At 40.5% G+C, this 27,829-nt stretch overlaps 1 protein-coding gene across 3 annotated transcripts in view; it reads left to right on the forward strand.

Annotated features, from left to right (window-relative positions):
* Window positions 1–437: 437 nt before the first annotated feature.
* LOC127571359 (D-beta-hydroxybutyrate dehydrogenase, mitochondrial-like) overlaps window positions 438–27,829 on the forward strand; it is a 38,250-nt gene continuing 10,858 nt past the window's right edge. The window contains exons 1-5 of one of the 3 annotated variants that reach the window (XM_052017659.1): window positions 438–622; window positions 13,503–13,576; window positions 18,938–19,048; window positions 21,506–21,647; window positions 24,670–24,822. In XM_052017659.1, the coding sequence (XP_051873619.1) occupies window positions 592–622; window positions 13,503–13,576; window positions 18,938–19,048; window positions 21,506–21,647; window positions 24,670–24,822 (511 nt within the window). In that variant the 5' untranslated portion in view covers window positions 438–591. Of the gene's footprint in view, window positions 623–7,931; window positions 9,228–13,502; window positions 13,577–18,937; window positions 19,049–21,505; window positions 21,648–24,669; window positions 24,823–27,829 lie in introns of those variants that run through there. The other 2 variants (XM_052017657.1, XM_052017658.1) reach the window with 2 other exon arrangements.

The raw sequence follows: 27,829 nt of genomic DNA on the forward strand, positions 1-27,829 counted from the left end.
AAACACGCCCTCCAGTTGAATGTACCTTCCCTATTTCCATTGTGCCTATTATCTCTCTCTCTCTCTCTCTGGGCACTTGTGCGTTTCCTCGATTTGATCAGAATAATGTTTATTTTTCAATCAAAGTCACATTAAATGCTTTGTCCATTCATTCACACATTGCTTCTTTTGGAACACATCATTTTGCAAAATGGTTGCCATGTTTTATCGATTACAACAGTGTACTGCATATAAAAAGACTTCCTTGAAAGAGATTTCCGGCTTCGAATTTGTTAAACTCAATGTGTTATTCTAAGGTTTACTGTAAAAAGATCTATTTCAAGGTACTCGACAAAATGGTAATTTTTTTAAAAATGTGCGTCTACTGTAATTAGAGAACGATCAGTCTTTGAGGGGAAAACCAATAGAATTTAGCATCACTTGCACTGGCTGTGGTGCCATATTTTCCCCGTATTAACTACTGAAGTTGGGGGGAGTTTTCGTTGGTTCTGCAGTGGGCGTATTGAATCATCCGGACACAATCGTTCAGGAAAACTGGTTAAATTGCCTTGTGAATTTATATTCCGCAAGCCTGACTTTACGACATCAACTATGTCCAGAATCTCAAACAGCCCAGGACCAGGTAAATCTACTCCTACTCTCTCGCTGTGGTACACTTCTGTTGCAACCAACCAATTCGTATTGTATGAACAGATGCCAGTGGGCCATTCAATTGCAGTATCACAATTTAACTCAATTCTGCAATCCAGTCTTGTCAAATCTCATGGTCAATAGGAAGGGGGTTCTTTGCAGAGTAATCAGAAATCTCGCTGATTCTCCGCCCTCCCCATAGAGGTTGAACAAAGATCAATTGTAGTGAACACCAAGCACTGCTACTCCAGATGAAGTTGAGCATTTGGGGGATGTATATAATCTCTGCTGTCTCCTTCATTATCACATCAAAATTCATTACTCAGCACAGTATTGAGGCAGCTGCAGATGGATTAATCGCAAACCATTTTGGCCTCATGTGTATTGTGGATAATTAAGTATATGTGGTCTGTGAATACTTAAAACTTTTGAGTTTGAATAAATTGCAGCTTTAAACAAAGGCAAAATCTTCTTGGTGGTCTCTTGGTGTCAAGGAGGACTGTAAATTGAAAGTGAGCTGGTGCTCCCCTTCTGCTATTTATGCTGGACCTCTGGTGCTCCCAGTGAAGTTCTTAAGGCTCCCGGTGTCATCCAAAATGCTCCTTACCTTAATATCTAAAGATCTCTTTTTTGAAATGTCTCAGCAACTGAGCCACCGCCACCCTTTTGGTAAAGAATTCCAAAGATTCATGACCATCTGGGTGAAGAAATTTTTTCTCTCTTCTGAAATGACAACCCATTTTTCTGTGACTATGACCCCTAGTTGAAGAGAGCACAGCCAACTGTGCCTACCAAGTCAAACCTGTAAATATTTTGTCTGTTTCAATTAAACCTTTCATTTTTCTAAACTCAAGGAACTATAGGCCCAGTGAATTTTCTTACAGTCCACATCATCAGAATTCCAAATATATTCAATAAAAGACAGGATTCTTGTTGGAAAACAGAAGGAAGGTATAGGTGAGTAGAAATGATTATATAGCCATGACTTGATTTATGAAAGGAATGTCTTCCTAGAAAACATTTTGTTAAGAGTAATTTTGTACATTGAAAAGGCTGGGTAAAATGCAGCTGTACATCTGTCAAAGGATGACAAATTGAAAATCAGAGTAATATTTCATAACCGTCCATTACATACATGGGATTAGGATTCTGAGTTTTACATTTGCATTTTAATTGAATTACAATTAGATTGCTGTAATATAAATCAATAAAACAGATTAAGTAGTAATTCCAATTTCAAAGTGCATTAAATACAGCTTCCAACTGATAAAGTCAATGTCAAATTTATTGTCAGATGCACAAGTACACATATGCACGGGTGCAATGAAAAACTTACTTGCAGCAGCATCACAGGCATGTAGCATCAGAGACAAAACATTCACAAGAAAAGCATAAATTAAGCATAAATTATACAAAATTAAACAGGGAAAAAAAATTAAAACAAAAAAAACGTCCATTGTAGTGCAAAGTGGTCATAATGTTGCTATATTGAGGTAGTGATTAGGGTTCTACAGGTTGGTTCAAGAACCGAATGGTTGAAGGGAAGTAGCTGTTCTTGAGCATGATGGTTTGGGATTTAAGGATTTTGACAGTAGGTGAGACTACATTTACCTTAATATAGCTAGCTTGCATACTATTAATGTTTTAAACATTAAATGCAGTAATACGTGGGCTCGTCCACTAATTAACCAATTGATCACTTTATTTTAGCACATAAAGGTCTAAAGAATGCTTAATAGTGGTGAATCTATGAAGAAACGTGAACAATGAAGACATCAAAGCTATTTTTAATGGAGTCTTTAGGCGTACTCGTACCAGTAGATTTGAGATTTCTAATGCAACAGCCCAAAGGCTGGAACCAAAGTAGAAAATTAGCTGAATAAATTGCAACATCCTTTCTTAGGAAGGGGAATAAAACTTATTTGCAGACACAAGAGATTCTGCAGATGCTGGAGTCATTGGCAACACACACAAAATGCTGGAGGAACTCAGCAGGTCAGGCAGCATCTATGGAGGGAAATAAACAGTCGACGTTTCGGGTCGAGACCCTTCATCAGGATTGGAAGGGAAGAGGGCAGAAGCCAGAATAAGGAGGTCGGGGGAGGGGGAGGAGCACAGGCTGGCAGGTGATAGGTGAGTCCTGGTGAGAGGGGGAAGGTAGGTGTCTGGGGGTGGGGGAGGGGGGGTGAAAGGGAGTTATGTAAGAAGCAGAGAGGTGATAGGTAGAAGAGGCAAAGGGCTGAAGAAGAAGGAGTGCGGTCGGAGAGAACAGTAGACCAGAAGGGAAGGAGGTGGGGAACAGATGGGACAGGTCATGAGGGCAGGGGAGGGGAAAGAGAAGGGGTGAGGGAGCCACAAGAATAAGGGAAGGCAAAAAAAGGGGGGGGGAAGGGGCAGGGAAAGAGGGGAGGAGTTACCTGGAGTTAGAGAAATCGATGGTGAGGCCATCAGGTTGGAGACTACCAAGGAGGAATATGAGGTGTTGTTTCTCCAACCTGCATCTGGCCTCGAGGTGGCAGTAGAGGAGGCCGTGGATAGACATGTCAGTATGGGAGTGGGATGTGGAATTGAAGTGGCTGGCCACCGGGAGGTCCTTACTTTTGCGGGGGATGGAGCGCAGGTGCTCAACAAAGCGGTCGCCCAATCTGCGTCGGGTCTCACCGATGTGGAGGAGGCCGCACCGGATGCAATAAATGAAACCCTCAGATACACAGGGGAAGTGCTGCCTCACCTGGAAGGTCTGTCTAGGGCCCTGAATAGTGGTGAGGGAGGAGGTGTACGGACAGGTGTAGCACTTTGTACAGTTGCAGGGATAAGTGCTGGGAGGGTCATCTGCAGGGAGGGATGAGTGGACAAGGGAGTCACGGGTGGACAAGGGAGTCACGGGTGGAGAGAGCAATCCCTGCGGAAAGCAGAAAGAGTGAGAGAGGGGAAGGTGTGCCTAGTGGTGGGATCCCATTGGAGGTGGCGGGAGTTGCAGAGAATGATGTGTTGGATGCAGAGGCTCGTGGCTGGTAGGTGAGAACAACCATTTACCCCTCACCCTTTCCCCTCCCCTGCCCTGCCCTCATGACTTGCCCATCTATTCCCCACCTCCTTCCCTTTATTCCATGGTCCACTGCCCTCTCCTACATTCTTCTTCAGCCCTTTGCCTCTTCTACCCATCACTTCTCAGCTTCTTACACCACTCCCTTTCATCCCCCCTCCCACCTGGACTCACCTATCACCTGCCAGCCTGTGCTCCTCCCCCTCCCCGACCTTCTTACTCTGGCTTCTACCCTCTTCCTTTCCAGTCCTGATGAAGGGTCTTGGCCCGAAACGTCAACTGTTTATTTCCCTCCATAGATGCTGCCTGACCTGCTGAGTTCCTCCAGCATTTTGTGTGTGAAAACCTATTTGCAGTATATTCCAACTGCTGACTCATCAGGGCCCTGTACAAGTGAAGCAAGACAATTCTACTCTTGCACTCAAATCAACTTACAATAAAGGCTAATGCTCATTATGCCTTCTTAATTGCTTGCCTCACCTTCATGTTGTTTCACTGATTTCAGTGATATTCAGTACCTCATTACACCAACATCTTTCAATCTCTCACCATTTAAAAATACTTTGTCCTTTTATTTTTCTACCAAAGTAGATGACTTCACACTTTTTCCACATTATATTCTACCTACCATGTCCTCACTCCATTACATATCCTGACTATATCCATCTGAAAACTCTGTGCATTCTCCTCAAAGCCCACACTGGTATATAGCAGCCATGGATCTATCACACTTGATTTTCTTAATCAAACTACTGATACAAATTGTGAACAGCAAGGACCCTAGCAGCAATTCCTGTGGCACTCCAGTAGTCACAGCTTCCAATCGGAAAATGACCCTTTTATTGCTACTCTGCTTTCTGTCCATTAACTATTCCCCAATATTTGCCAGTCTATTACTCACAATCCTATGTGCTCTAACATTGCTTAATCATCTTATATAAGGATTTCTGGAAGTCCAAATACATTACACCCCCTTAACTATTCTACCACTTGGGGGCACTAGTGTTGAGAATAATCGTGCTGGAGGTATTGCTGCCTATCCTCACTGATTGCGGTCTGTTGGTTAGAGAGTCAAGGATCCAGTTACAGAGGGAGGTGTTGAGTTCTAGGTCTCGGAGTTTGGTGACAAGTTTGCTTGGGATTATTGTATTGAAGGCAGAGCTGTAGTCAACAAACAATAGTCTAACGTAGGTGTCTTTACTGTCCAGAGCTGAGTGTAGGGCCAGGGAGATGGCATCCGCTGTGCACCTGTTTCGGCGATAGGCGAATTGCAGTGGGTCAAGATTGTCTGGGAGGCTGGAGTTGATGCGTGCCATGACCAACCTCTCAAAGCACTTCATGATGGTGGATGTCAGAGTCACTGGTCAGTAGTCATTGAGGCATGTTACCTTTTCTTCGGTACCGGGATGACAGTGGTCTTCTTAAAACAGGTGGGAACCTGAGATTGAAGCAGGGAGAGGTTAAATATGTCTGCAAGTACTTCTGCCAGCTGATCAGCACAAGATCCAAGCACACGGCCAGGGACACCATCTGGGCCAGATGCTTTCCTCTTGTTCACTCTCTGGAAGACTGATCTTACATCCTCAGTGGTGACCACAGGTTCAGTTGCATTTGAGGCTGTCAGGGTGGGTGGTGACAATCCTCTTCCCTTTTGTTCAAAACGCGCAGAGAATGTGTTAAGTTCATCAGGGAGGGATGCGCTTAATGAAGGCTAATTTCCTTGGGCTCCTTATTCACTTTAGACTTCACTGTATCCAGAGAGCTTTCTGGGAAATTTTCTAGGGAGCTGACTTGAGATCTTTCAGATTATAGGCTCCATTTTGCATATCCTTGGCTCCCTAAATAAGGTTCTATAAAAGTTCTCAGAGACCTGGTATTATTGATAAGTTATTGCATTCTCTGGACCAAACCTAAAGAGTCAGAAACCAGAGTTGCAAAAGTTTCTGCCTCCACCACCTCCTGAGGGAGTGTATTCCAGATTCCAAAAGATTCTTCCTCAGAACCCCTCTACACTTATCCCTTACCCTTAACTTGTGCCTTCTAGTTTTAGACATCTGTGCTATGGGAACAAGATTCCTACTATCTGTGCCCTATATAATGTTGTCTACCTTTATCAACTTCCCAAACCCTCAGCCATCTCTGCTCCAAGGAAAACAAACCCAGTCTCTTCATAAAAGAAGCATTCCCCAGGCAACATCCCAGTGAATCTCTCCTGTACTCTCTTCAGGGCAATCATGTCCTTCCTACAGTGTAGCAACCAGAAATGCACACAGTACTCCAGCTTGATACATCTTAACCAACATTTTATAAAGATGTACCATAACCTCCCTGCTCTTATATTCTGTGCCCCGGCTACTGGAGGTAGGGGTCCCATATGCCTTCTTCACCATCTTACCGATATGTGTTGCCACCTTCAGTGATCCTTAGACTTGTACTCTAAGGTCCCTCTGTTCCTCAATATTACTTTGGGCCCTGCCATTGATTGTGTATGTTATACTAATATCCTTTTAAGAAATAAATTATCTTTCAATAACATTTTATGTGATGAAATTATTAAATAATCCTGGCTGTTTTCAGAAACAGTGGACGTTTCCCCATAACATCATTCATTTAAATTGCACCTTTAAAACAGATTATAAAGTTCTAAACAGCAGGATAGTTAGGGGAGAAATCATCTCAGACAGGGTGTAAATAACCTGAAGCTGAAGCTTTGTCTCTGCGGTGAATTTACCAAAGAAAGGAGGAGAGGGAGGAGCAGAAGATGCTCACTTTCAGGAGCAAAGGGTGCAGGTCCCTGACAACTGCAAACACAGTTACCAAGTCTGGATGGGGTTAATTAAGGAAGAATCCCAACAAACCAGAGTCAATGGATTAGGATTTTCATAACTGGGCATTGTTAAACTAGATGAGATTAGAGAAGAAAGTGAAAGAATGTACAATGTGGTTGACATCTATATTTGAGGCAATGGAGAACTGGGAGATAATGTAAGTCAGTGAAGACAGGGGTGATGTATGAGCAGTAATTTGGAATCGGTTTATTATTGTCACGTACAGTGAAAAACTTGTCTTGCATACTGTTTATACAGATCAATTCATTACACAGTGCATTGAGGTAGCACAAGGTAAAACAATACAGAATGCAAAGTAAAGTGTCACAGCTACAGAAAAAGTGCAGTGCAGGTAGACAATAAGGTGCAAGGTGATAATAAGGTAGACTGTGAAGTCAAGAGTCCATTTTATCATATTAGGGAATCACTCAATAGTCTCCTATCAGCAGGATAGAAGCTGTCCTTGAACCTGGTGGTACGTGCTTTCAGGCTTTTGTATCTTCTGCCAGATGGGAGCAGGGAGAAGAGAAAATGTCCCGGGTGGGTGGGGTCTTTGATTATGCTGGCTGTTTTACCGAGGCAGCGAGAAGTATAGACAGAGTTCATAGTACTTGGTGCAAGAGCAGCTGTGGGTTACAGTTCTAGATAATTTTAAGTTTATAGAGGATGGAAACCTTCCTTGGTGTGAAAACTTGCCCAAGAATGCCATGGAATGTTAAACCCTGCCAGCATTCAGGATGTAGACAGGACATGGTCTGAGGGAGAAGCAAAGGCTGCGAATATTATGCAGATGTTTATTATCAATGTCTCTGTGGGAAGATATATCTACATATAGAGAATATATGGAGTTGGAAACTCAACACTGATTCTGTGAGCAATCTGTCCAGCTTGAAATAATTGCCAGGGAATGGGATGAAACCAGAGATGAGATCAGGATTTGTGATGAAACCCAATGACAATGGCCTTAGACTTTCCAATATTTAACTTAAAGAAATATTGACTTATTCAAGACTGAACTTCAAACACATAATCTCATGTCTGAATTTTCAATTTTTCTGAAATAGTCAGTATTTTGAAGCTGTTGGTTGGTTTTCGATTTTTTTTAGGTTGGCTTGCAGTAATTTTGGTGATATTGCTTCTAAAAGTGAAAACTGAGAAAATATGAGAAAGCACGTACCACCAGGCTCAAGGACAGCTTCTATTCAACTGTTGTAATCCCTAGTATGATGAAATGGACTCTTGACCTCACAATCTACCCCATTATGATCTCGCACCTTATTGTCTACCTGCACTTGTCACAAACCAGCAACAAAAGAAACACACTGAGCATGATTCAGTGTTAAAAACTATTTTATTAATCACTACTTATGATAATATGTAAAATAAAAGTAAAAATGTTAGTATGTTAGAATTCAAAAATGTTAAACCTCGAACGTTAACCCCAAAACTAAACTCTTTGTGTGTGTGTGTGACAAAGTCCAAAACTCCCAGTTCCGGAATGGTTCTTAAAGTTCAGTTCCGCAAGCCATAAGGTGAAACATGAGCAAGGGCTTCTTCAACAACCACCGTTGTCTGAAGATAAGATGTAGATGTAGAGAAACATAGAGAGAGTAAATACGAAATCCAAATGTTCCATGATGGAACCCAAACGACACTTCAGTGTTTACTCGGTAGTGACTTCCTCACCCCGAAAAGCATCCGAACCGTGGTCGTCCACATACAAATACCTGTTTCCTTCTACAGGTCAGCAACAAAGTGAACTCCACCGGATTACTTCCAACTTCCATACATGGATTTCAGTGGCAAACACAGTTATTGTTTCCCATCCATCGATACAGAAAACAAGCAGGCTGGTGTCTCTCTCCCTTCTCTCTCTCTCTCCTTCTTCTTCTTCTTCTGACTTCTTCAACAACGTCATTACGTCCTTTATCTTCTATTGATGTAAGCACGCCCCACACACACATACACACACACTCTCTATCTTAAAGGGACTTTCACTGAGTCTGTAACACACTGCACTTACTCTGTAACAATTTATTCTGCATTCTGTTATTGTTTTACCTTGTACTACTTCATTGTGTAATTAATTGATCTGTACGGTATGCAAGACAAGTTTTGCACGGTACCTCGGTACAAGTGACAATAATAAACCAATTCCAAACCCTGTTATTTTAGTTTTTATGTGTAGGCCATTAGCATGCGTGGAAGGGATGTAGAGGCTGCACCACTTCTCATTTCTCAGCCAAATATTAAAAACGGTCTGCTTGAAGCTAATAGTTTTTCCTGCCTGATGCGGAGTGAGACAAGCGCCCGCCACGATGCTTCTTCCTCCTTTGTCGTCAGGGATATGAAGCCACAGAGCGGTTGCCGGGCAGCAGATGGTGGAAGTGACCTTGGTTTGTATCCGGGGCGGAGCCCGATCCGGAGCAGGGAGGGAGCTGTTTGCTTATTGACCCCGGGCCGCGTTTTGCCGGAATATCAGTCAGCCAGGGGCTGCGGGGGGGAAAAGGATGACCAAGTTCTCTCGCCTGCAGATGGCCGCCATGGTGCTGTTTTCCTTCCTGCTGACCCTGAGCTTGGGCTTGTGGCTGCCCGAGGTGCTGAGGGTGTTTGTCAAGGTGTTTGGTTGCCCGGAGGAACTGGTGACCCACGGCATCGTGCTGATGTACCTGGTGTTTGTGCTGTGCGTGGCTATGCCCGCGCTGCCCCGCGGCTCTGTGAAGGTATGGCTCACCACAGCTGACTCTCGACACGGCCTGTGCTGCTCTGTAAATGCCGCTCACTTCCAAAGCGGGCGACGCAATGCAATCACACCCCTGCCACTCTCAGTCTGTGAATGTTCTTCAAATGGGCAAGTATCTTGCAGGGTGGCCATAAAAGTAACATTCAGACTCGTACATTTTAACGTAGAACTCTGATCTGATCATTTATTGTGCTTTCAGTTTGTTTTAGCTTTCCGGCAACCGAATTGCTTTATTTTTGTTGGGCTCTGTAGTTCGGGGGAGAATTAATAAATCCCTCAACTTCTAAATATCTGTCAATGGGGTAATTGGCGTACTATGCTGAATTGATTCTAACGTTGAATGATACTAAGATTTTCTTTATTGCCATTATATTTCCTGGAGGGCTATTGATTTACTTTCATGCAAGAAACCAGTTCAAGCCTGTTAACCCTCTTCCACTGCCAATGTTTATTCCACCATTTATTAAAGTAAAGGTAAACACAATTGGAGAAAGGTGTTATTTCTATAGAAATCTACTTTCTGTGTATTTCCATTTCGTTTCTGATCAATCTTCAGTTTTCTTTTGCCAATAATCACTCTTGTGTATAGATTACTAAATGAAAACGAACCGTTTGTGTTTATGTTAACCTTGACTGAAGCAATTAGTGGAGCATTTTAAGTGTCCCTGACAGTCATGATGGCTTTGAATGAAAAACTAAATAACTAGATTTGTTATTAACATTCCTTCAATTTTTTTTTCTTCCATCTATACGCAGTTTAGTCCAGAATATTGAAAATATTTATGCTTGATCATGAAAAGTGAATTCCACTGCTTCACAATCATGCGTGAAGAAGCTTTTCTGATGAGCCTCATTAAAAAAAAGGTATTTCTGGTCCTAAGTTATAGAATAAACAGTCACTGAAAGAAGCCCTATTTTAAATCTTTTGTTCCAGTTGGACTTGCACATTCAGGCCTGTACCTTTTTTAGTGAGTCTATAATTTACCCCCTTAAGTTTCAGTTTCTTCCCTGTAGTATGGAGCCAAATATATTTCGCATTGCTCATATTGTGATCTTAAGGTTACATGTAGGGCTATCATTATTTCCTGATTTCGTTGTAATAAACCTTGGAATTATTTTCAACTTTTACAGTATTATCAACTTAAATTACTGTCTTTAAATACTATTCGTACCAGTGCATCATAGAAAATGTCAGACTCAGAAGGGGGCATTTATTTCATTGTGCTTGTGCTGGTTAAAAAAAAGTTACCTAGCCTAATCCCTCCTTCCTGCATGATATTATCAGTTTACATCCCATTACTTTTTAATATGATGAGGGTTTCTGTTTCTTTTTCCTTTTTGGATTGTGAGTGCTAGACCCTTGCCTCTCTATTGAATGGAAAAGTTTTCTTTCTTTTCCTCTCTTTGATGCTTCTACTGATTACTTTAAATCTGTGCCCTCTGGTTATTGACCACTCTGCAGTGGATAATAGGCCCTGCAAAATACACCCAATTACGTTTCACTTCAAACCACTCTGTTCTAAGGAAAATGACCTTGACTATAAGGAAAGACTGGATAAACTACAATTTACCAGTCCTGGCAATCACAATCTCCTTTGTACTCCCTCAAGTGCTATCACATCTTTACTGATGTGAAGACTGGAATTGTCTGCAGTACTCAAGTAAGCCTCACTCCTGTGTACAGTTCTAGCATAACCTACCTGTTCTTCTATTCTGTTCATCATCAAATAAAGGATAGCATCTTGTCTGCCTTTTTACTATCTTATTGACGTCCTGCTATGCTTGAGGACCTGTGCTGTTTCCCCAAGGTCCTTGTGTTTCTTCACCCTGTTTAATATCCTCCAACATATATTCACTGGCCTTGATGCACCTCCCAAATGCACTGCGTCACACTTCTGATTAGATTCCATTTGCAGTTTTTTTTGCCCAATGCACCAAGCCATTTATATCTTTCTGCAATTTAAAAGTTTCCTCTTGACTCAACCACATAACCTATTTTTGTATCATTAACAAAAATCTTTTTATCATGACCCCTACATTTGGGTCTTAATCATTAGCATATATTAGAAAAAGCAAGGGACTGAGTACTAAGCCCAGTGAACCCCATTGGTTACAGCCTCTGGTCACAAAAGCACTCCTTTAACCATTGTCCTTTGCCTTTATTTTGCCACTGAGTCAGTTTTGGAACCTATTTCCCAGCTCATTTGGATCCGATGGGCTTTCATTTTTTTGACAAATATACTGTGAAGGACCTCTTTAAAAGCCTTGCTAAAATCCATGTAGACTACATTGAATGCAATGTTGTCATTCAATCCTTGTTATCTCCTCAAAGAATTTAATTAAGTTCATGAGACATGACATTTCTCCACCTTTCTTGCTTGCTGCCTTTTAAAATAACATTTTATATAGTTTTAAGAATAGACTCCTATAAATTGCCCACCACTGAACTTGTGGTAACTGGTGTATAATTGTACGGTTAATCCTTTTCTCCCTTTTTAAACAAAATATTAGATTCCTCCAATCAACTGGCACTACTCTTGGAGGCACGGAGGACTGCCAAATTGTAGTTACAGCCTCTGCAGTTTCCTCCCTTTTAACAGCTGGGATATGTTTTATGTAGACCTGGCAATCTATTCTATTCAAATAGGAAAAGTCCCTTAATACTTTTATGTTTATCATCACTGACATTTTGCATTCAATTGCATTAACTACAGCATTGCCATAATTCATCCCTTTTGTGAAGACACTTGCAGAGTATTCATTTGGAATTTCACCCACACAGGTTACCTTTTAGGTTCCTAATAGGCCCTACACCTTCCTAAGTTATTGACTTTATTTTTATGTGCTTAGAAAACATCGATTTTCCTTGATTTCGCTTATCGATATTTTTCATACTGTCCTTGTCCTTTCCTAATTTCTGTTTTAATTTCACTTCTATACTTTCTATACACTTTCAGGCTTGCTGTTGTATTAAGCACTTGATGTCTGATATAAACTTCCTCTTTTTTGCCTTAACCTATACTATATGCATCTTGTGATCCATTTGGCAGTCATCCCCACCACCACCCCTCTTTGATGAAAAAATGTACCCCACGTCCACTGAATTTCCTTCAATGCTTCCTATTGTTCTGGGACTGATCAATCTTCAGTGTAGTAAGCACAGCACAGTAATGTAGCTGGTAGAGATGTTACCTAACAGCTCCAGTGAGTCAGATTTGAATGATCCTGATCTCCACTGCTGTCTATGTTGAGCTTGTATGTTTTCACTGGGGCTACGTGAGTTCCCCCAGATGCTCTCATTTTTTTTTCCCACATCCCAGACATGCGGGTCAGTAGATCAATTAGCCACTCTAAATTGCCGTTAGTGTGTAGGTGAGTGGTAGAATCTGGAGGAATTGAGAATGTAAGAAGAATAAAATGGGATTAGTAGGTACTTGATGGTTGGTGTGGAGTCTTTGGGCTAAAGAGCATGGCTTCCCTGCTGTATCTCTCTGTGACTACAATTGGTCTAACTCCATTTTAGAATTTTTGCTTCTATTTTAGTTTTATCTTTTTTCCATAACAATGCTAAATTTAAATGAATTATCATCACTACATGGAAGTTGTCTTCCACGGATACTCCTTCAATCTGTCCAACTTAATTCCCTGAAACTAAATCCATAATTGACACCCTCTCCCTTTTTGTTGGGCTTTCTGCATTATGGCTTAGAAATCCTTCTGAATACAATTTAGGAATTCTGTGTCCTTCTCTTCGCCCTGCCAAGCTAATTTAAATCCATCCCGACGGTACCATGTAATCTATCCATCAGGGTATTAGTCTCATCTCCGTTGAAGTGAAACTCATCTGGTCTGTACAGGTCCCACCTTCCCCAGAACTGGTCCCAGTGCCTCAGTACTCTAAAGCACTCCTGCACCATCTTTTCAACGGTGCATTCATCTACACTTTCCACCTATTTCTATGCTCACTTACCTTTTGCATCAGGACTGATCCAGAGATCATTCTGCGATTCCTGAGGTTCTGCTTTTTAATCTCATTCTAATGCCTTAAAATCTGCATAAAACCTGACCTCTTGCAGCTTATTTTCCCCTTCCAGAATCTTCTGTAACTCCTTAGTGATGGCCTAGCCCTTGATGCCAGGGAGGCAGCATGTTATTCTGGAATCACATCTGCAACCACAGATACACTGTCTGCTCTTCTAAGTAGAATCTCCTTTAACTGTTATTCTTTTGACTTTGCTCCTCCCTCTCTTTACAGTTGAGCCACTCTTGGTGTCATGGTCTTGTCTCTGGCAGCACTCTTCTGGAGAAGAGTTTTCCCATCATTTTCTGGTAAGAGAGAAGATGCCCTTGGAGGTCTCCTGAACTAAATGCTTAGTCTATTTTTTTGTTTGGTGATCACCAATTCCCTCTCTGACTGCATCCTTTTAAGGTGCAGATTATCACCTCCATAACACACACCGTTCCTGAAAAAACAGACCGTAATGGCATCAGCTGTTGCTCAAGTTCCAAAACTAGGAACTCAAGCTCATCTACTGATGATACTTCTTCCACCTATAGTTTGCCCAAGTCATGGGAAGCTTCCTGGATTCCGGCATGGGACAGGATGTGCAGTCCACGTGTCCTGAGGTGCCCTGTCGTACTCCCTTCAGTTTCAATTAACCCAATAATCAGAAACCAGAATTTGGATTGGGGTTGCCTCCTGGAAAAAAAAACACTAAATTGGCCATTTTCAATCACTGGGTGCGAGTCTATGTTCAGTGGAGCCCTGAAATGTTATTCCTAAGATCTATGTAATTTCTGTTGTATACTCGTGATCAAGGATGTTTCCCATCGGCTCTGATACTTTGCCTTATGTTCACTAACATCTGATACTTCCCTTTCGACTATTACCATATTGTTCATTCCATCCAGATTTGCTCTTTGCTGGCCTTTCTTCTGTAAAAAGGCCAATAGGCTCATGTTACAGAAAATTGCAATACGCATGTCTTTCTAGGAGGACAGCCCCTCTGTAGCGTGCAAGTACACTATTAATTTATTGATATATTCGGAAATAAAGAGCACAGCTGATATCTGCTTTGTCAGAAAGAAGAAATTACAAATAGGTAATTGGCTGTCAAATGATACTGAGCAAGTCATAATTAGGAAGGAAGTTGCTGAAATGTTAAACCATTATGAATGAAATAGAGAAATTCAGACTGACAGGAAGGGACGGTTAGCTGCAACTATAGATTAGAAACTGTTAAAAATCACAAGAATGTTTATGTCAGCAATTGTAGATTGCGAGATAAATAATGTGTGGTTCTGACAGTTCTTGCCATGTTGTGGTGTTCCCATGCTTTTTCTGCCCTTGTCCTCTTAGCTGCCCAAGGAGACTTGGTGAGTCACTGAAGTGCATCCTGTAGATGGTAGAAACTGCTAATGCACTGAGTGAATGGTTGTGGATGGGGTGTCTATCAAGCGGACTGCTCTGTCCTGTATTGTGTCGAGCATCTTGAGTGTTGTTGAAGCTACACTAATCCAGGCAAATGGAGAGTATTCCATCACACTGACCTGATCTTGTAGCCATATTGTGTATGTGGCTATTTCAGTACAGTTTCTGGTCAATGGTAATCTCCAGGATATTGATAGTGGGGAATTCAGTGATGCTAATGTTATTGAATGACATGGAGTGATAGCTGGATTTTTTCCTTTTTGGAAATCATCATTGCCTGGCACTTGTGTGGCATGAATGTTACTTGCCATCTATCAGCCCATTCCTGGGTGTTGTCCAGCTCTTGTTGTGTTTGGTTGTTGACTGCTTCATTATCTGAGGATTCACGAATGGCACTGAACATTGTGCAATCATCAAGCATTCTTACTTCTGACTTTATGACAATGGTGTCTACCTGACAATATGGAAAATTGCCCAGATGTATCCTACTCATAAAAAAGCAAGCCAAATTCAACTCAACTAATTATTGTCTATTGAATCTGTTCTCAATTATCAGCGGTGTCATAGAAGTTGTGACAGTTCTATCAAGTGGCACCTAATCACCAATTTGGCACCTAATCACCAATTTGGGTTTTGGCAGAGCCATTTGGCTCCAGATCTCTTCAGAGTCTTGGTCTAAACATTGATCAAAGAGTTTAATTCTAGAGGTGAGGTGAGGTTGACTGACCTTGTCATCAGAGCAGCTTTCAGCCACGTGGCACCAAGGCGTCCTGTAAATCTGAAGTCAATGGCTATCAAAGGGAGACAGTCCAATAGCTGTAGCTGTAACTCACACAAAGGAAGGTGATTGTGATTGTCAGACGTTAATTATCCCACCTCTTTCCACCACCACCCCCACCCGCCCCCACAAAACATCATTGGAGAAGGTCCTCAGGGCAATGTCTCAGGCTCAGGCTCAGCCTCTTCAACTGCTTCATCAATGACCTTCCTTCCATCACAAGGTCTAAAGTGGGAATGTTTGCTGATGATTGCACAACTTTAACTTTTTAGTACTTCTCAGCAAATGAAGCAGCCTGTGCCTGAAGGCAGCAAGACCTAGACAACATTCAAGCTGAGCTGATGAGTGGTAAGTAACATTCATGGCACAAAAGTGCCAGACAATGACTATCTTCTGAAAGAGGAAATCAAACCACTCCCCTTGATGACCATCTCCAGCAAGAGAGAATCTAACCACCTACCCTTGATATTCAATGGCATCGCCATCATTGAGTCCCTGATCATCAATAACCTGAGGGTCTTCATGGACCAGCCATATAAAAATGGCTACAAGAGAAAGTCAGAGGCTGGGTATCCTACGGCCAGTCTCACCTCGTACCCCAAAGCCTTGCTACTATCCAGAAGGAAAAAGTCAGGAGTGTGATGGAATACTCTCCACTTGCCTGAATGAATGCAGCACAAAATCTCAAGAAGTTCAGCACTATCCAGGACAAAGCAGCCCTTTTGACTGGCATCCCATCGATCACCCTGAAGCACTAGTGCACAATGGCTATAGTGTGTAGCATCTACAAATTGCACTGCATTTGCTCTTACACACTACTCCAGTAGCACTTCCTAAATCTGTGAACGCTACCAAGAAGCACACAGAGTACCACCACCTTCAGGTTCATCTCTAAGTCGCACATGACTGTCCTACATCATCACTTGGTCTAAATCTGGGAGCTCCCACCCCAATAGTACTTTGGGAGTACCTTCACCAGAAGTGCCATAGTTCAAGGTGACTCACCTCCACCACCTTATTGAGTTTCGTTAGGGATGTGCAATGTGCAGTGATGCCCTGATTCCCAAAGTAAAAAAAAATTACTGGGAAGATATTTAACTGTAAAAAGCTCAGTGTTGAATCAGTGGCAAATGATTTCTTTTTTCCATTGAGTGCCCAGTCAAATGTGCCTAGGAAAAGAAAATTAAAAAAAAACCTGCAGATGCTGGAAATCTAAATACAAACAGAAAATGCTGTAAATATTCAGCAGGTCAGGCCACACCTGTGGAAAGGGAAATGGCTCAATGCAAGCTTGAGGAACAGCAATTCATCTTCTGTCTGAGCACATGACAGCCTTCTGGACTCAATATTAAATTCTACGACTTCAGGTAAGAGAACCCAAACACAGATTGGGTGACTGCAGAGCACCTGCATTCAGTTCGCAGGGGTGATCCTGAGCTTCCTGTTGTCTGCTAATTTAATTCTCCATCCCGTTTGCACCCTAACCAATCAATCGGTGGCCTCCTACACTGTATCTAGGAAAAGTATCCACTTCAACACGGAATGGTGCAGTGAGGAGAGCAGTGTTGGTAGGGCAAGTGACAAGCTTGGATGTTGAAGCGCAGAGAGTTTTTGACTCCTAGGCCCTGTGTGCCTATGCGAAATAGGGCCTCAGTCTGATCCTAGCAGGATACACCCATCCAATATCACATTGTGAATTTCTGGGGAGCACCTTCCTAGTCTACCAGGCATCATAAAAGAAAATTGTATACTTATTAGAACTAATCTTTCCTGGTCATTAGAATTGAGGTCCACGTCTTTTGACAAAGAAATGAAATTGAAATATGACTTGGAGAAATTTGGAAAAATGGATAAGGAAATTGGAAATCTTGAAATAAAAACAGATAATACACTTAAATCCAGTTAGCATTTAAAGTTGAAGACCTCTCTTAAGAATACAAGTTTAGAAGATGCTTACAATGTTGCACTGTGGATAAGTTATTTGGAGGAGGTACAAAGATCTAAAGCTATGAAGAGAATTTAGTTACGTTGGGATTTTTAAGATTAACAGGTGATTTAAGATAATTAAAAATTAAGGAACTTGGGGAATGTGGGCTTGCACAATTTTTTTATGCATTGCCAATTCAAATAAGAATCATTATTGTAACTGTTAATGGTGTATATATGGCGATGTTGAAGAAATATGGGAAATTTGAGCAAAGAATGTTCTGTAAAAGCACCAGAAGCTTACAGTCAACAAGGGTAACAGAACAAGAACTGTGAAAACGATTCAACTAGATAGGATTCAATGTTATTGAGTTTATTGTACAATCTTACTAGAAGGTTAATGTTGTTAGAAACTAATTTTAGTTCCTCACTGCTATTAAACGTGTTGAATAAACTAACTGTGAAGGTTCAAACTGACTGAAATGAAGTAGATTGACTATTCTCTTGTTCTCTTTCACTGCAACATTGGGCCCAGGAACTCTGCTTCAAATTCACTTTAACTTGTATGATAAATGCAAAGTGATGCAACTGCACTCAGCAGATCTATAGAAGTGAATCAAGACAACCTTGTGCAATGCTAGATAAACAAGTTAACGTGCATGAAAGTCTGCTAGATTTTTGAATCAAAGTCGCTGATGTAAATTAGGAACAGTAGTGATTACAGCACCGAATGGCAACTGGCCCCTTTGGTTTAGCCCTAAATTAACATCATTCATTTAATCTTGATAATTCAATTCCTGTCAGAAATTTCTTTCTTTCTTTCTATGCCTTTAGATCAACTGAGAGCATGCATGTGCTTATACAGAAGTTTTTCTTTCTAAACCCATTACTCTATTTATTGGAGCTTAAGACTAATTTGAGTTATTACAACAACTTTTATTAAACCCTTAATGAAAAAGAGTATTATTTGTTATTATCTTCACTCTTAATAAGAACGCTACATATTCTTTTATTTCGAGGCAAATCGTTGTTAGGGTAAGCGATTTTTGTTGTGTTCAGATCAGTCTAATCATATAAAATGTTATATTTGTGGAAATCTTTTACACAACACAAATCAATTATTGAGCATTAAATGGATAACGGTGGGAAACCTCACAGATATTTTCTAAGCCAGATCATTTCTTTAAGTATCTTGTCAAGAGTTAAGCCACTGTTTTACTAAATATTTATCTGAGGGGTCAGATCCCCTATTTTGATCTGCTTTGTTAATCAGTGACTGTCCAGGTGCTTTGAATATATAACATTTTGTAATCCTTCTTTTGAAATGCCATAGTCAAAATGATCATTCTGATGTTATTTGTCAATACTCAGCAAGCAAACATTATCGATACGAGAATGCGTGGCACTCATGGTTATCGGCATTGCAGTAGTTAAAGCAGCAGTATGTTCCCTTGTGGGCATTGTATCAGCTTTAATGTCAAATTTGCTACAGGCAAATTAGCTATTTTCTCGAGGTAATATAAAACTAATATCAGTATTATTTTGTTGTTTCTAGGTTGAGGACAAGGCCATCTTAATCACAGGATGCGATAAAGGATTTGGTTTTGCTTTGGCAAAGCATCTACATGCTAAGGGGTTTTCTGTTTTTGCTGCCTGCCTCTTAAAGGTGAGTCTGTGACATGTTCTATAGATATTAATTTGAAGCTGTTCTCTCTATTTCCTGTTCATCTTTTTGCTCAATTCAGAATTATGTGATAATGGAAAAATGAGACACCTGTGGTTTGGAAAGGATCTTGAAAATTTGAGCATTTAGGTAGAAATTGTTAATGGATTATGAACAAAACTATAGGTTGGATTTTTACATCAATCAATGTGTCTTGTGTATATTAATAACATCCAGTTGGCAGAGAGAGAAGCCTTGCAATTGACTAGATTAGATTTGGACCCACCTGAGAATGGGCTATATTCCAATATATTTTCAAAAGTAATTTCATTGTCTCATTGGGCCATAATGGTGCAAGATTAATTCAGCATGCATTTTAAAATCAGCTTCATGGCTAGTGCTTAGAAAGGGCATCTTCTAAACACAAAAAAAATATATAACTTTGTTACCACAATAGGATTTAACATACAGCCTGGTCATTTGCAGTATTGTACTTGTAAGATGAGATGCAATGATCTTGAGATATACTCGCTGATGTTATTCACTGTTCCTCTACAATTCCATATTTAGACTTTCACCAATAGAAAACGCGAACTTTCAGGAACACTAAGAAAACTGAAGGAGATTACAGAGAGCTTCTTTTAAAGTTTGAAAACCAGAATTGACCATGTCTGAAACATTACTAATGAGTTTTTAAATATGAACCTTGCAAAACATTCTTCCAGGAGCAAGGAGGGCCTTAGCAGCAGGATTCATGCCTCTATTATTTCTAATGCCAACTGGAAAGAACAGAAAATTGCTGACTGTTTCTGTACACAGCTCTTCTTGAACTTTATTAAACTTTGGCATATGTTACCTAAACTCTGGCATGACCAACTGATTCTTTGTCAAGTTGACTGCAGTGTATCATAGCTCAGGGGTTTTAAACAACATTTTGCTGAATTCTGCCCTCTCTGTTCTTCTGTTGCACCACTTCAACTGCACAAACTTAAAACCCCTGCACATTTAAACCCTTGGGTGCATATTTTTCATGTTTCCAACAAAAACAATTTGTTGCACTCATTCTGTTTGAAATGGTTAAAAGTAATGGAGTACTATGCATTGGAATTTAAAGACATTTGGACTGGGTCATTTATTAAAAGAATGCACCATATCTACATTTTTATTTATTTTATGATTGTTGACTCTTGAGCATTTATCCATTAATTTGAAGTTGAGTTAATTTTATTGTTAAATGGCAATACAGGAACTGCTAATTTTAAAACAAAAAGGAAGTTCACCTCTTTTGCCCGCTACCTCCTTGTAGTTACAAGATATATTGATAATTGAATTGGTGTCTATCATGGTAATCAATTTCCATTAATTTGTTTGTATGAAATCCAGAATTTCCACAATGAGAATTCCAGTAATGGATGGGTTTGAGAACGATGGGTTCAAAATCCACTTTTGCCTCTCACCACATCAAATTAGTTATAGAGTTATTTTGAGGCTCATGGTCATGTTTTTACATTTTTTTTTGTTATGCAAAGGCGAAAATGTAATTAAGTGTAAAGCTGTGAAATGGTCAGAATTTATAAAATGCCAGCATTAAAATTATGTTTCTAGATATGATTTTTTTTAAATTGTCTGGCTTATTAATTTAGAGTATTTTAGATGAAGATGCATTATAAATACACAGGAGCAAGGAAATGTATTGTCAGTGAGGGAAAAGTGGTGACTTTATTCATTTCTAATGACTAGAGGATACAAGGAATGGGTTATTTATTTACTGAAGTGTAAGGTGGAAATAAGTGTTCCAAAACTAAATTGGTGTTTAGTAAAATGTAAAAGAGAGGAACCGAAGACTTTCTGGTTTGGAATTTTCAAAGGCAAAACTTTAAGATGTTTCTCAGCCAAGTAATTTTACACTGAATGCAAAGGTAACAAAGGCTTCCAGTGGGTATGGTGAAAATGCAACCATGTTTCCTTTGGGAGAAATGGGCATTTAATTCTTGACTGTATCACCCTACCGCTGCAAAAATTTATACAAAAAAGGGTGTAAATACACCATGTTTGTTATTTTCGTGGCGCTATCTTCCTCTGCTATCTTTTTCAATAACGGTGTGAGAACTGTTTAGCCAAGCTCAGTCCCATTAAATGTTCACCCAACAGTCAAACGTGTATACTTTTTAGTAGGGATAAATGATGCTGAGAGTACAGCCTGACACTCCACACAAAGAACCCCTGCTGAACTTTTTGCTTCCACTGTTTTTACTTTGCCATCTCTGAGCACAGATACTGCATTCCACTGCTGTCCTGGATGAGGTTGGGTAACACAGGATGGGCCATAGTTGACATGTGGGATCATTCTGTTTATTGCTACTCCTTAAGCTACATTTATCCACTGAATCACGAGGACACATTGTCTTAATTTTGACTTAGTTATTGAAAAAGTAGTATAATTGTATTTTTCTTTGGAAGGATAAAAACGGAGAAGGTGCTCAAATACTTGAGAAGAAGAAATGTGAGCGTCTAAAGGTTCTTCAAATGAACGTATGCTCAGATGAGGAAGTGCTACAGGCGGTGGAATTTGTAAGGAGACATTTGAGGGAACCGGAGAAGGGTATGCTGTGGGTTCAGTTCTACATTGAACCGTGTTATATCAGCAGGATAATTTAACAAAATGTGTTTAAAGTTACTCTGTTCTCTAACATAAAATAATTCTTAATTTTCAAAACCATAAAGAAATCTAGAAATAAAATTTAAAAAAAATCTGGAAGTACTTAACAGGTCAGGTAGCTACCATGAGAGAGAAACAGAATTAACATTTTGGGTTGATAACCTTCCATCAAAACCCTGATGAAGTATCAACAATCTGAAATATGAACTGTACTTCTACACAGATGCTGCCTTAGTTGTTGGGCATTTCCAGCATTTTCTGTTCTTGCAAAAGCTTTCATTTTAGAAGCTAATGAGTGGGATGGTGAAATGCTGATATGCCAGCATATGATAGAATTATTGCAGAGATGGAGGGGCCGTTTTTCTTAAGCTTCTTCACCCTACTTTGAGCTCTGGACTGGATGAAATTGGCCCTGCAAAAATAGATTTTTTTGGACAGTTTTGAATTATTCTTTTCAGGATATGATGCAGTCTGTGATATCTAGAAAAGCACCCTACGTGTAGCTTTACAGTAAAGCACAAAAGACGTGGTAGCCTAACAGTGCAGCGTAATGATAGATGATTTGTGCAAGCTTGATGGATCATTGACTAAGCATTAGTTCCAGCAGTTGTTTACTCATTGTCACCAAGATAGCATCAAAAGCAACACCTTTTCAAAACTAGGACTGAAAATGAGGGAACCCTAATGGAGTACCTTTTCATTTTTCATTGCAAGAACCTTTCGGTTTTAGCTGAACGAAGTTGCTAATTTATGCCAACATTATTAGTGGGTTTTGATGTGTACTTGACTTAGCTTGGTTAGGTTCATCTGAATATAGTTTGAGTAGGACCTTTTTGATGCCAAAGCCATCAGAAACTAATCGTATAATTTCATTGGTTGGATTTGATCTAAGTTCTAAATGTGATAGGATTGTAGCAAGGTAATGTAATTTGTACTTTGGGTATGTTCATGTTTAGTTTTTATACTAAATGTTGAGAAAAGAGACCATGGATTTATTTTTTTCATTTATTTAATAAGAAAAAGTTGCAACTTTGTGCACTAATGTCCACTAATGCCTGCTTTTGTTAACTGCAAACCCTTCAGTTTGCTACTATTCTAAATGGAAGCCAGACTCCAGCCAATTTGGTTGACACTATGTGCCATCAAGAAATAGCTGAGAGCACTGGATGTTAAGAATTTAAGAAACAGTCCTCTTGACTTCAGTGGGATTCATCTTGGGCTGATGCATTCACTTTTTTCTTATTTTCTTACTGCTTTGCTAGCTAACCTTTTGGTGGAACATGGAGTAGTACAGATAAATAATCCTTGACGATGGAAAGTTAAAATCCTGCAAAATCCACCACCTATCACAAATTCTAGCACACCAAGTATTGTGTAGATAAAATTTGTCATTGGATTTTAAAGGAACAAGAAGAAACTCTACAGACTTTCTTTGAGGAACTTGCATAGGCCCAAACTATGCCTAACCTTTCATGGGATATGTGGAACAAACTTTGTTTCAATCCTATTCTAGTCCGCTTCCTCAGCTCTCCAACGCTTATAGAGAACACAAATGTTTTCTTGCTTTTGCTGCCAATTTCAATCCTGCTGTCACTTTTACATGGTTCATCTGACTCTTTTCTGGATCTCTGTTTCCATCTTAGAGGATAGGGTTAACCACAAACATCCATTATAAGCCCACAGAATCCCACAGTGATCTTGATTATACTTCTGGAGAGACAGATTGCAGATGCTGGAATTTGGAGCAACACGCAAAAAGCTGGAGGAAATCAGTGGGTTAGTCAGCATCTATGGAGGGAAATGGATAGTCGATGTTTCGGGCAAGGATAGAGTTCTCCTGTCCTTAATTTCCCCACCAGCTATCATTCTTTCCACTGTCCTCAAGGTGATTCCACCATCAGACACCTCTTCCCCTCTCTTTTCAGCATTATAAAGGGGCTCTCCCCTTCGTGACTTCCTGGTTTGCTCTTCTGTTCCCATCAACCATTCCCCTTCCTACAGCATTTTCTCATGTAACTGCATGCAATGCAACACTTGTCCTTTTGCTTCTTTGCTTACCAGCATCCAGAGACCTACAAAGACCTTCCAGGTGAATCAGTAATTCACTTCCACTTTCTTGTGTACAGCATTTGGTGTTCACAGTGTGGTCTCCTTCATGTTTGAGAAACTAAATGCAAATAGGCGACCACCTTGTGGAGCACCTGTATTCAGACCTGAGCTTCTTTTGCCTGTCACTTTAATCCCTTAATTAAGGGTGCTGGATATATCACGAGTACAAATGCTAAAGCATTCTGTCCTTGTTATTTTATCTCAAGGAAACATCTTGATTCTTATTGTGGAAGCCATGGCACAATCATGGTGTAATGAAATCAGCTGAAGCTTATGAATTAGTGCAATTTAAACAATTCAATTTTCTTTCTGTTTTAATGTGAAATAAAGCACAGACATACAGGCACTTTTATTTGTGAGATTTCTTTATCATGTTTAACTAGCTGTATAATATATTTTGGGAAAGATGAAAAACTTATTGGTTGTAAGGGAAGGTAAATGCCACTTAGGAGCATCATAACCAATGTCGTTGCTTTTCAAGATCCCAACACCAGCTCCTCTTACTGCTCAATGCTCCTCCTTTGTCACAGTCCTCTAATTTCAAGTTAAGTCTTTGTTAGTCTCTAAATTGAAAGGCCTAAGAAAGAGAGTGGAATCCATGATTATTTTTCAGTAAGTAATAATTTAAGAATTCAAATAATAAGCAGAGATGACATTTTTATTTGGTCAGGAAATGGTGAAAATCAGATTAGGTCTTTGTCCAGGAAACTTTAGAATGGACAGTTTTGAACTATAGGTCAGCTGTAGCAATTTTTAATCCTTTCATTATATTCCATTGTACGTTACATGGAGGGTAACATGCATGAAGATTTTGTACATCCGTGCACTGATTGAATATGCTTTGTCCTTTATTCAGGACTTTGGGGTGTGGTGAACAATGCTGGCATTTCCACTTTTGGGGAGGTGGAATTTACAAGTGTGGCACATTACAAGGAAGTTGCAGATGTCAACTTATGGGGAACTATCCGAGTAACTAAGGCCTTCCTTCCCCTTATCCGGCGAGCTAAGGGTGAGTAAAATTTTCTTTTAAAACATCACAATTATCAACTAATGGCTGCCTTGCATGAAAACTTGCACGATTTTCAATTAAGAATTTAACTGGGTATTGCTTGAAGTAAGGAAATCCTCACTGATTTAATATTTAAATCTGATTTCAGTTGGCTTACTTTCCTGCCACTGTTTTACTATTAATGCAGGTTGATATCGGTATATACCATACTTTGTAAAAACTTTAGTGACTTTTATTAGAAAAATAATGTTGCCCCACTCCATTTGAAAACTTTGTTTCTTTATATTTCTCCAAAAATCTGTAAAAAGTTAAAAATATGATGAGCTTTGCAACACTCAGTGATCATTTAGTTTGTGTGGAAAGTCAGGTGTGTGGGTCTCACTTGCACTGATGACCTCAGCATTTAAGCACTGGCGCCTCCTACAGCATACCTTGTTCCAACTTGCCAAGGCCTGCAGGTGAAGAAACAGACCTGCTGCAGCAGCAAGTGTAAGTTGAATTTGGTCAACTTCATTAACTATCATCAAAATGTTGGCATTAATTTTGGTGCCTTTCATTCACCCAGAACACTATCGCCTTTCCTCCATACAATCCCACCATCTTCCAATTCCCAGACAGAGGCAGATACTCTATTTCTTTCCCCTCCCTTTCAATCTGAGGCCTTGGCTATCCAAGTGCGTTGGAAAAAGATACCAGCAGAGCCTAGTGTGCCGAATGGGAATGGAGTACAAACCAGGAAATGAAGCTCTCTGTGGCATGCTGAGGAATTGCTGAGATGGGTTGGAAGTTCAGCAGATCTGTGATTGCCCAGATGTCCCATCTGTGATGTCCCATGATCCAGCAACCTCCTAACCAGAAGTGGAGTACTGGCTGTTTGTCTAATACTCCTGGTTGTTGGCCAAAAGAACTGGCTTACAAACTGTGAGTTGCTGTGCAGTGGCATCTGGGATTCTAAGGCATGAAACCAGTAACAATTTTGTGAATGGCCAGTGAGTCACCTGGGGCTTTCTAACTGGCAGAAGCTTTTCAGCTATTTCTTGGCTTGGTTAGCTAGCAGCTGACATCCAATATTCATGTGACAAAGCAATCTGGAAACTCGGATAACTTGCATGGTTTATTTATATATAAATAAATATATGTAAAATTTCCATTTCTGGAAATGGAATTTATGCACTTATAAACATGATAGGACCTAATTCACTATGAGTCACCAAGTCTTGTCTTTTTTCACTGATTTAAAAAAAACTGAAATGTTTGTAAAAAGGCAATTGAGCATGAGTTTGTGTCCTTGTTATTCATATTGCACATTACTTGCCTCACTGATGTTGACATGTGTCTGCAAGCAGTGTTAGTTTTCCATGCAATGAAATCAAAAGTCTTGAGCTTTTTCTTTCATCCTTGTTGGATTTGCTTTGGTAAAGATTTGCAGATGCCTAGGAGTAGTTCCACAATATATGCTCCATTCAAAAAGATTGTGATGATGAATACAACAAAGACTAGAGTGATAAATAATAAGGGGAACTGTTGTCAGAAGATTGTATAGGCAGTTAGGATCAAATGAGATGCTTGAGGAGTATAAGAAATGTAAGAGAACACTTGAGACAGAAATCAGGAGGGCCAAAAAAGGACATGAGGTTGCTCTGGCTAGTTAGGAAGAAGAGGGCAGCATACATAAGGTGTAAGCAGCAAGGATTGGACAGGGCTCGTGAGGAATATAGAGTAGCGAGGAAGGAACTTAAGAAAGGGCTGAGGACAGCGAGAAGGGGACATGAAAAGGCTTTGGCAAGTAGGGTTAAGGAGAATCCCAAGGCTTATTTCTCATACGTGAAGAGCAGAAGGATGACTAGGGTAAAGGTAGGTCTGATTAAAGACAGAGGTGGGAGGATGTACCTGGAAGCTGTGGAAGTAGGTGAGGTTCTCAATGAATACTTCTCTTCAGTATTGACCAAGGAGAGGGGTCTTGATGATGCTGAGAACAGTGTAGGTGAGGGTAATGTTCTAGAGTATGTAGATATTAAGAGAGGATGTGTTGGAGTTAGAAAATATTAGGACAGGTAAGTCCCCGGGGCCTGAAGGAATATTCCCCAGGCTGCTTTGTGAGGCAAGGGAGGAGATTGCTGAACTGTTGGTTAGGATCTTTGAGTCCTCGTTGTCAACAGGGATGGTACCGGAGGATTGGAGGGTGGTGGATGTTGTCCCCTTATTCAAAAAAGGTAGTAGGGATAGTCCAGGGAATTACAGACCAGTGAGCCTTGTGTCTGTTGGAAAGGATTCTAAGAGACAGGATCTATGAGCATTTGGAGAAACGTGGACTGATTAGGGACAGCCAGCATGGCTTTGTGAAGGGAAGATCTTGCCTCACAAGCCGGATAGGGTTCTTTGAGGAGGTGACCAGGAAGATTGATGAGGGTAGTGCAGTGGATGTGGTCTACAGGGATTTTAGTAAGGCGTTTGACAAAGTTCCACATGGTAGGCTCCTTCAGAAGGTCAGAGGCCAAGGGAAATTGGCTTGCCTGTAGAAAGCAGAGGGTTGTGGTGGAGGGAGTGCATTCGGATTGGAGGGCTGTGACTAGTGGTGTCCCGTAGGGATCGGTTCTAGGACCTCTACTTTTTGTGATATTTATTAATGACTTAGATGAGGGGGTGGAAGGCTGGGTTAGCAAGTTTGCAGATGACACAAAGATTGGTGGTGTTGTGGATAGTGTGAAGAGCTGTAGAAGCTTGCAGAGGGATATTGATAGGATGCAGAGCTGGGCTGACAAGTGGCAGATGGAGTTCAATCCAGAGAAGTGTGAGGTAGTACACCTTGGAAGGACAAACTCCAAGGTGGAGTACAAGGTAAATGGCAGGCTTCTGGGCAGTGTGGAGGAGCAGAGGGATCTGGGGGTTCGTATCCACAGATCACTGAAAGTTCCCTCGCAGGTGGATAGGATAGTTAAGAAAGCTTATGGGATGTTAGCTTTCATAAGTTGGGGGATCGAGTTTAAGAGCCGCAAAGTGATGATGC

Source organism: Pristis pectinata, chromosome 6 (genome assembly GCF_009764475.1).
Source record: "Pristis pectinata isolate sPriPec2 chromosome 6, sPriPec2.1.pri, whole genome shotgun sequence".
NCBI classification, from domain to species: domain Eukaryota; kingdom Metazoa; phylum Chordata; class Chondrichthyes; order Rhinopristiformes; family Pristidae; genus Pristis; species Pristis pectinata.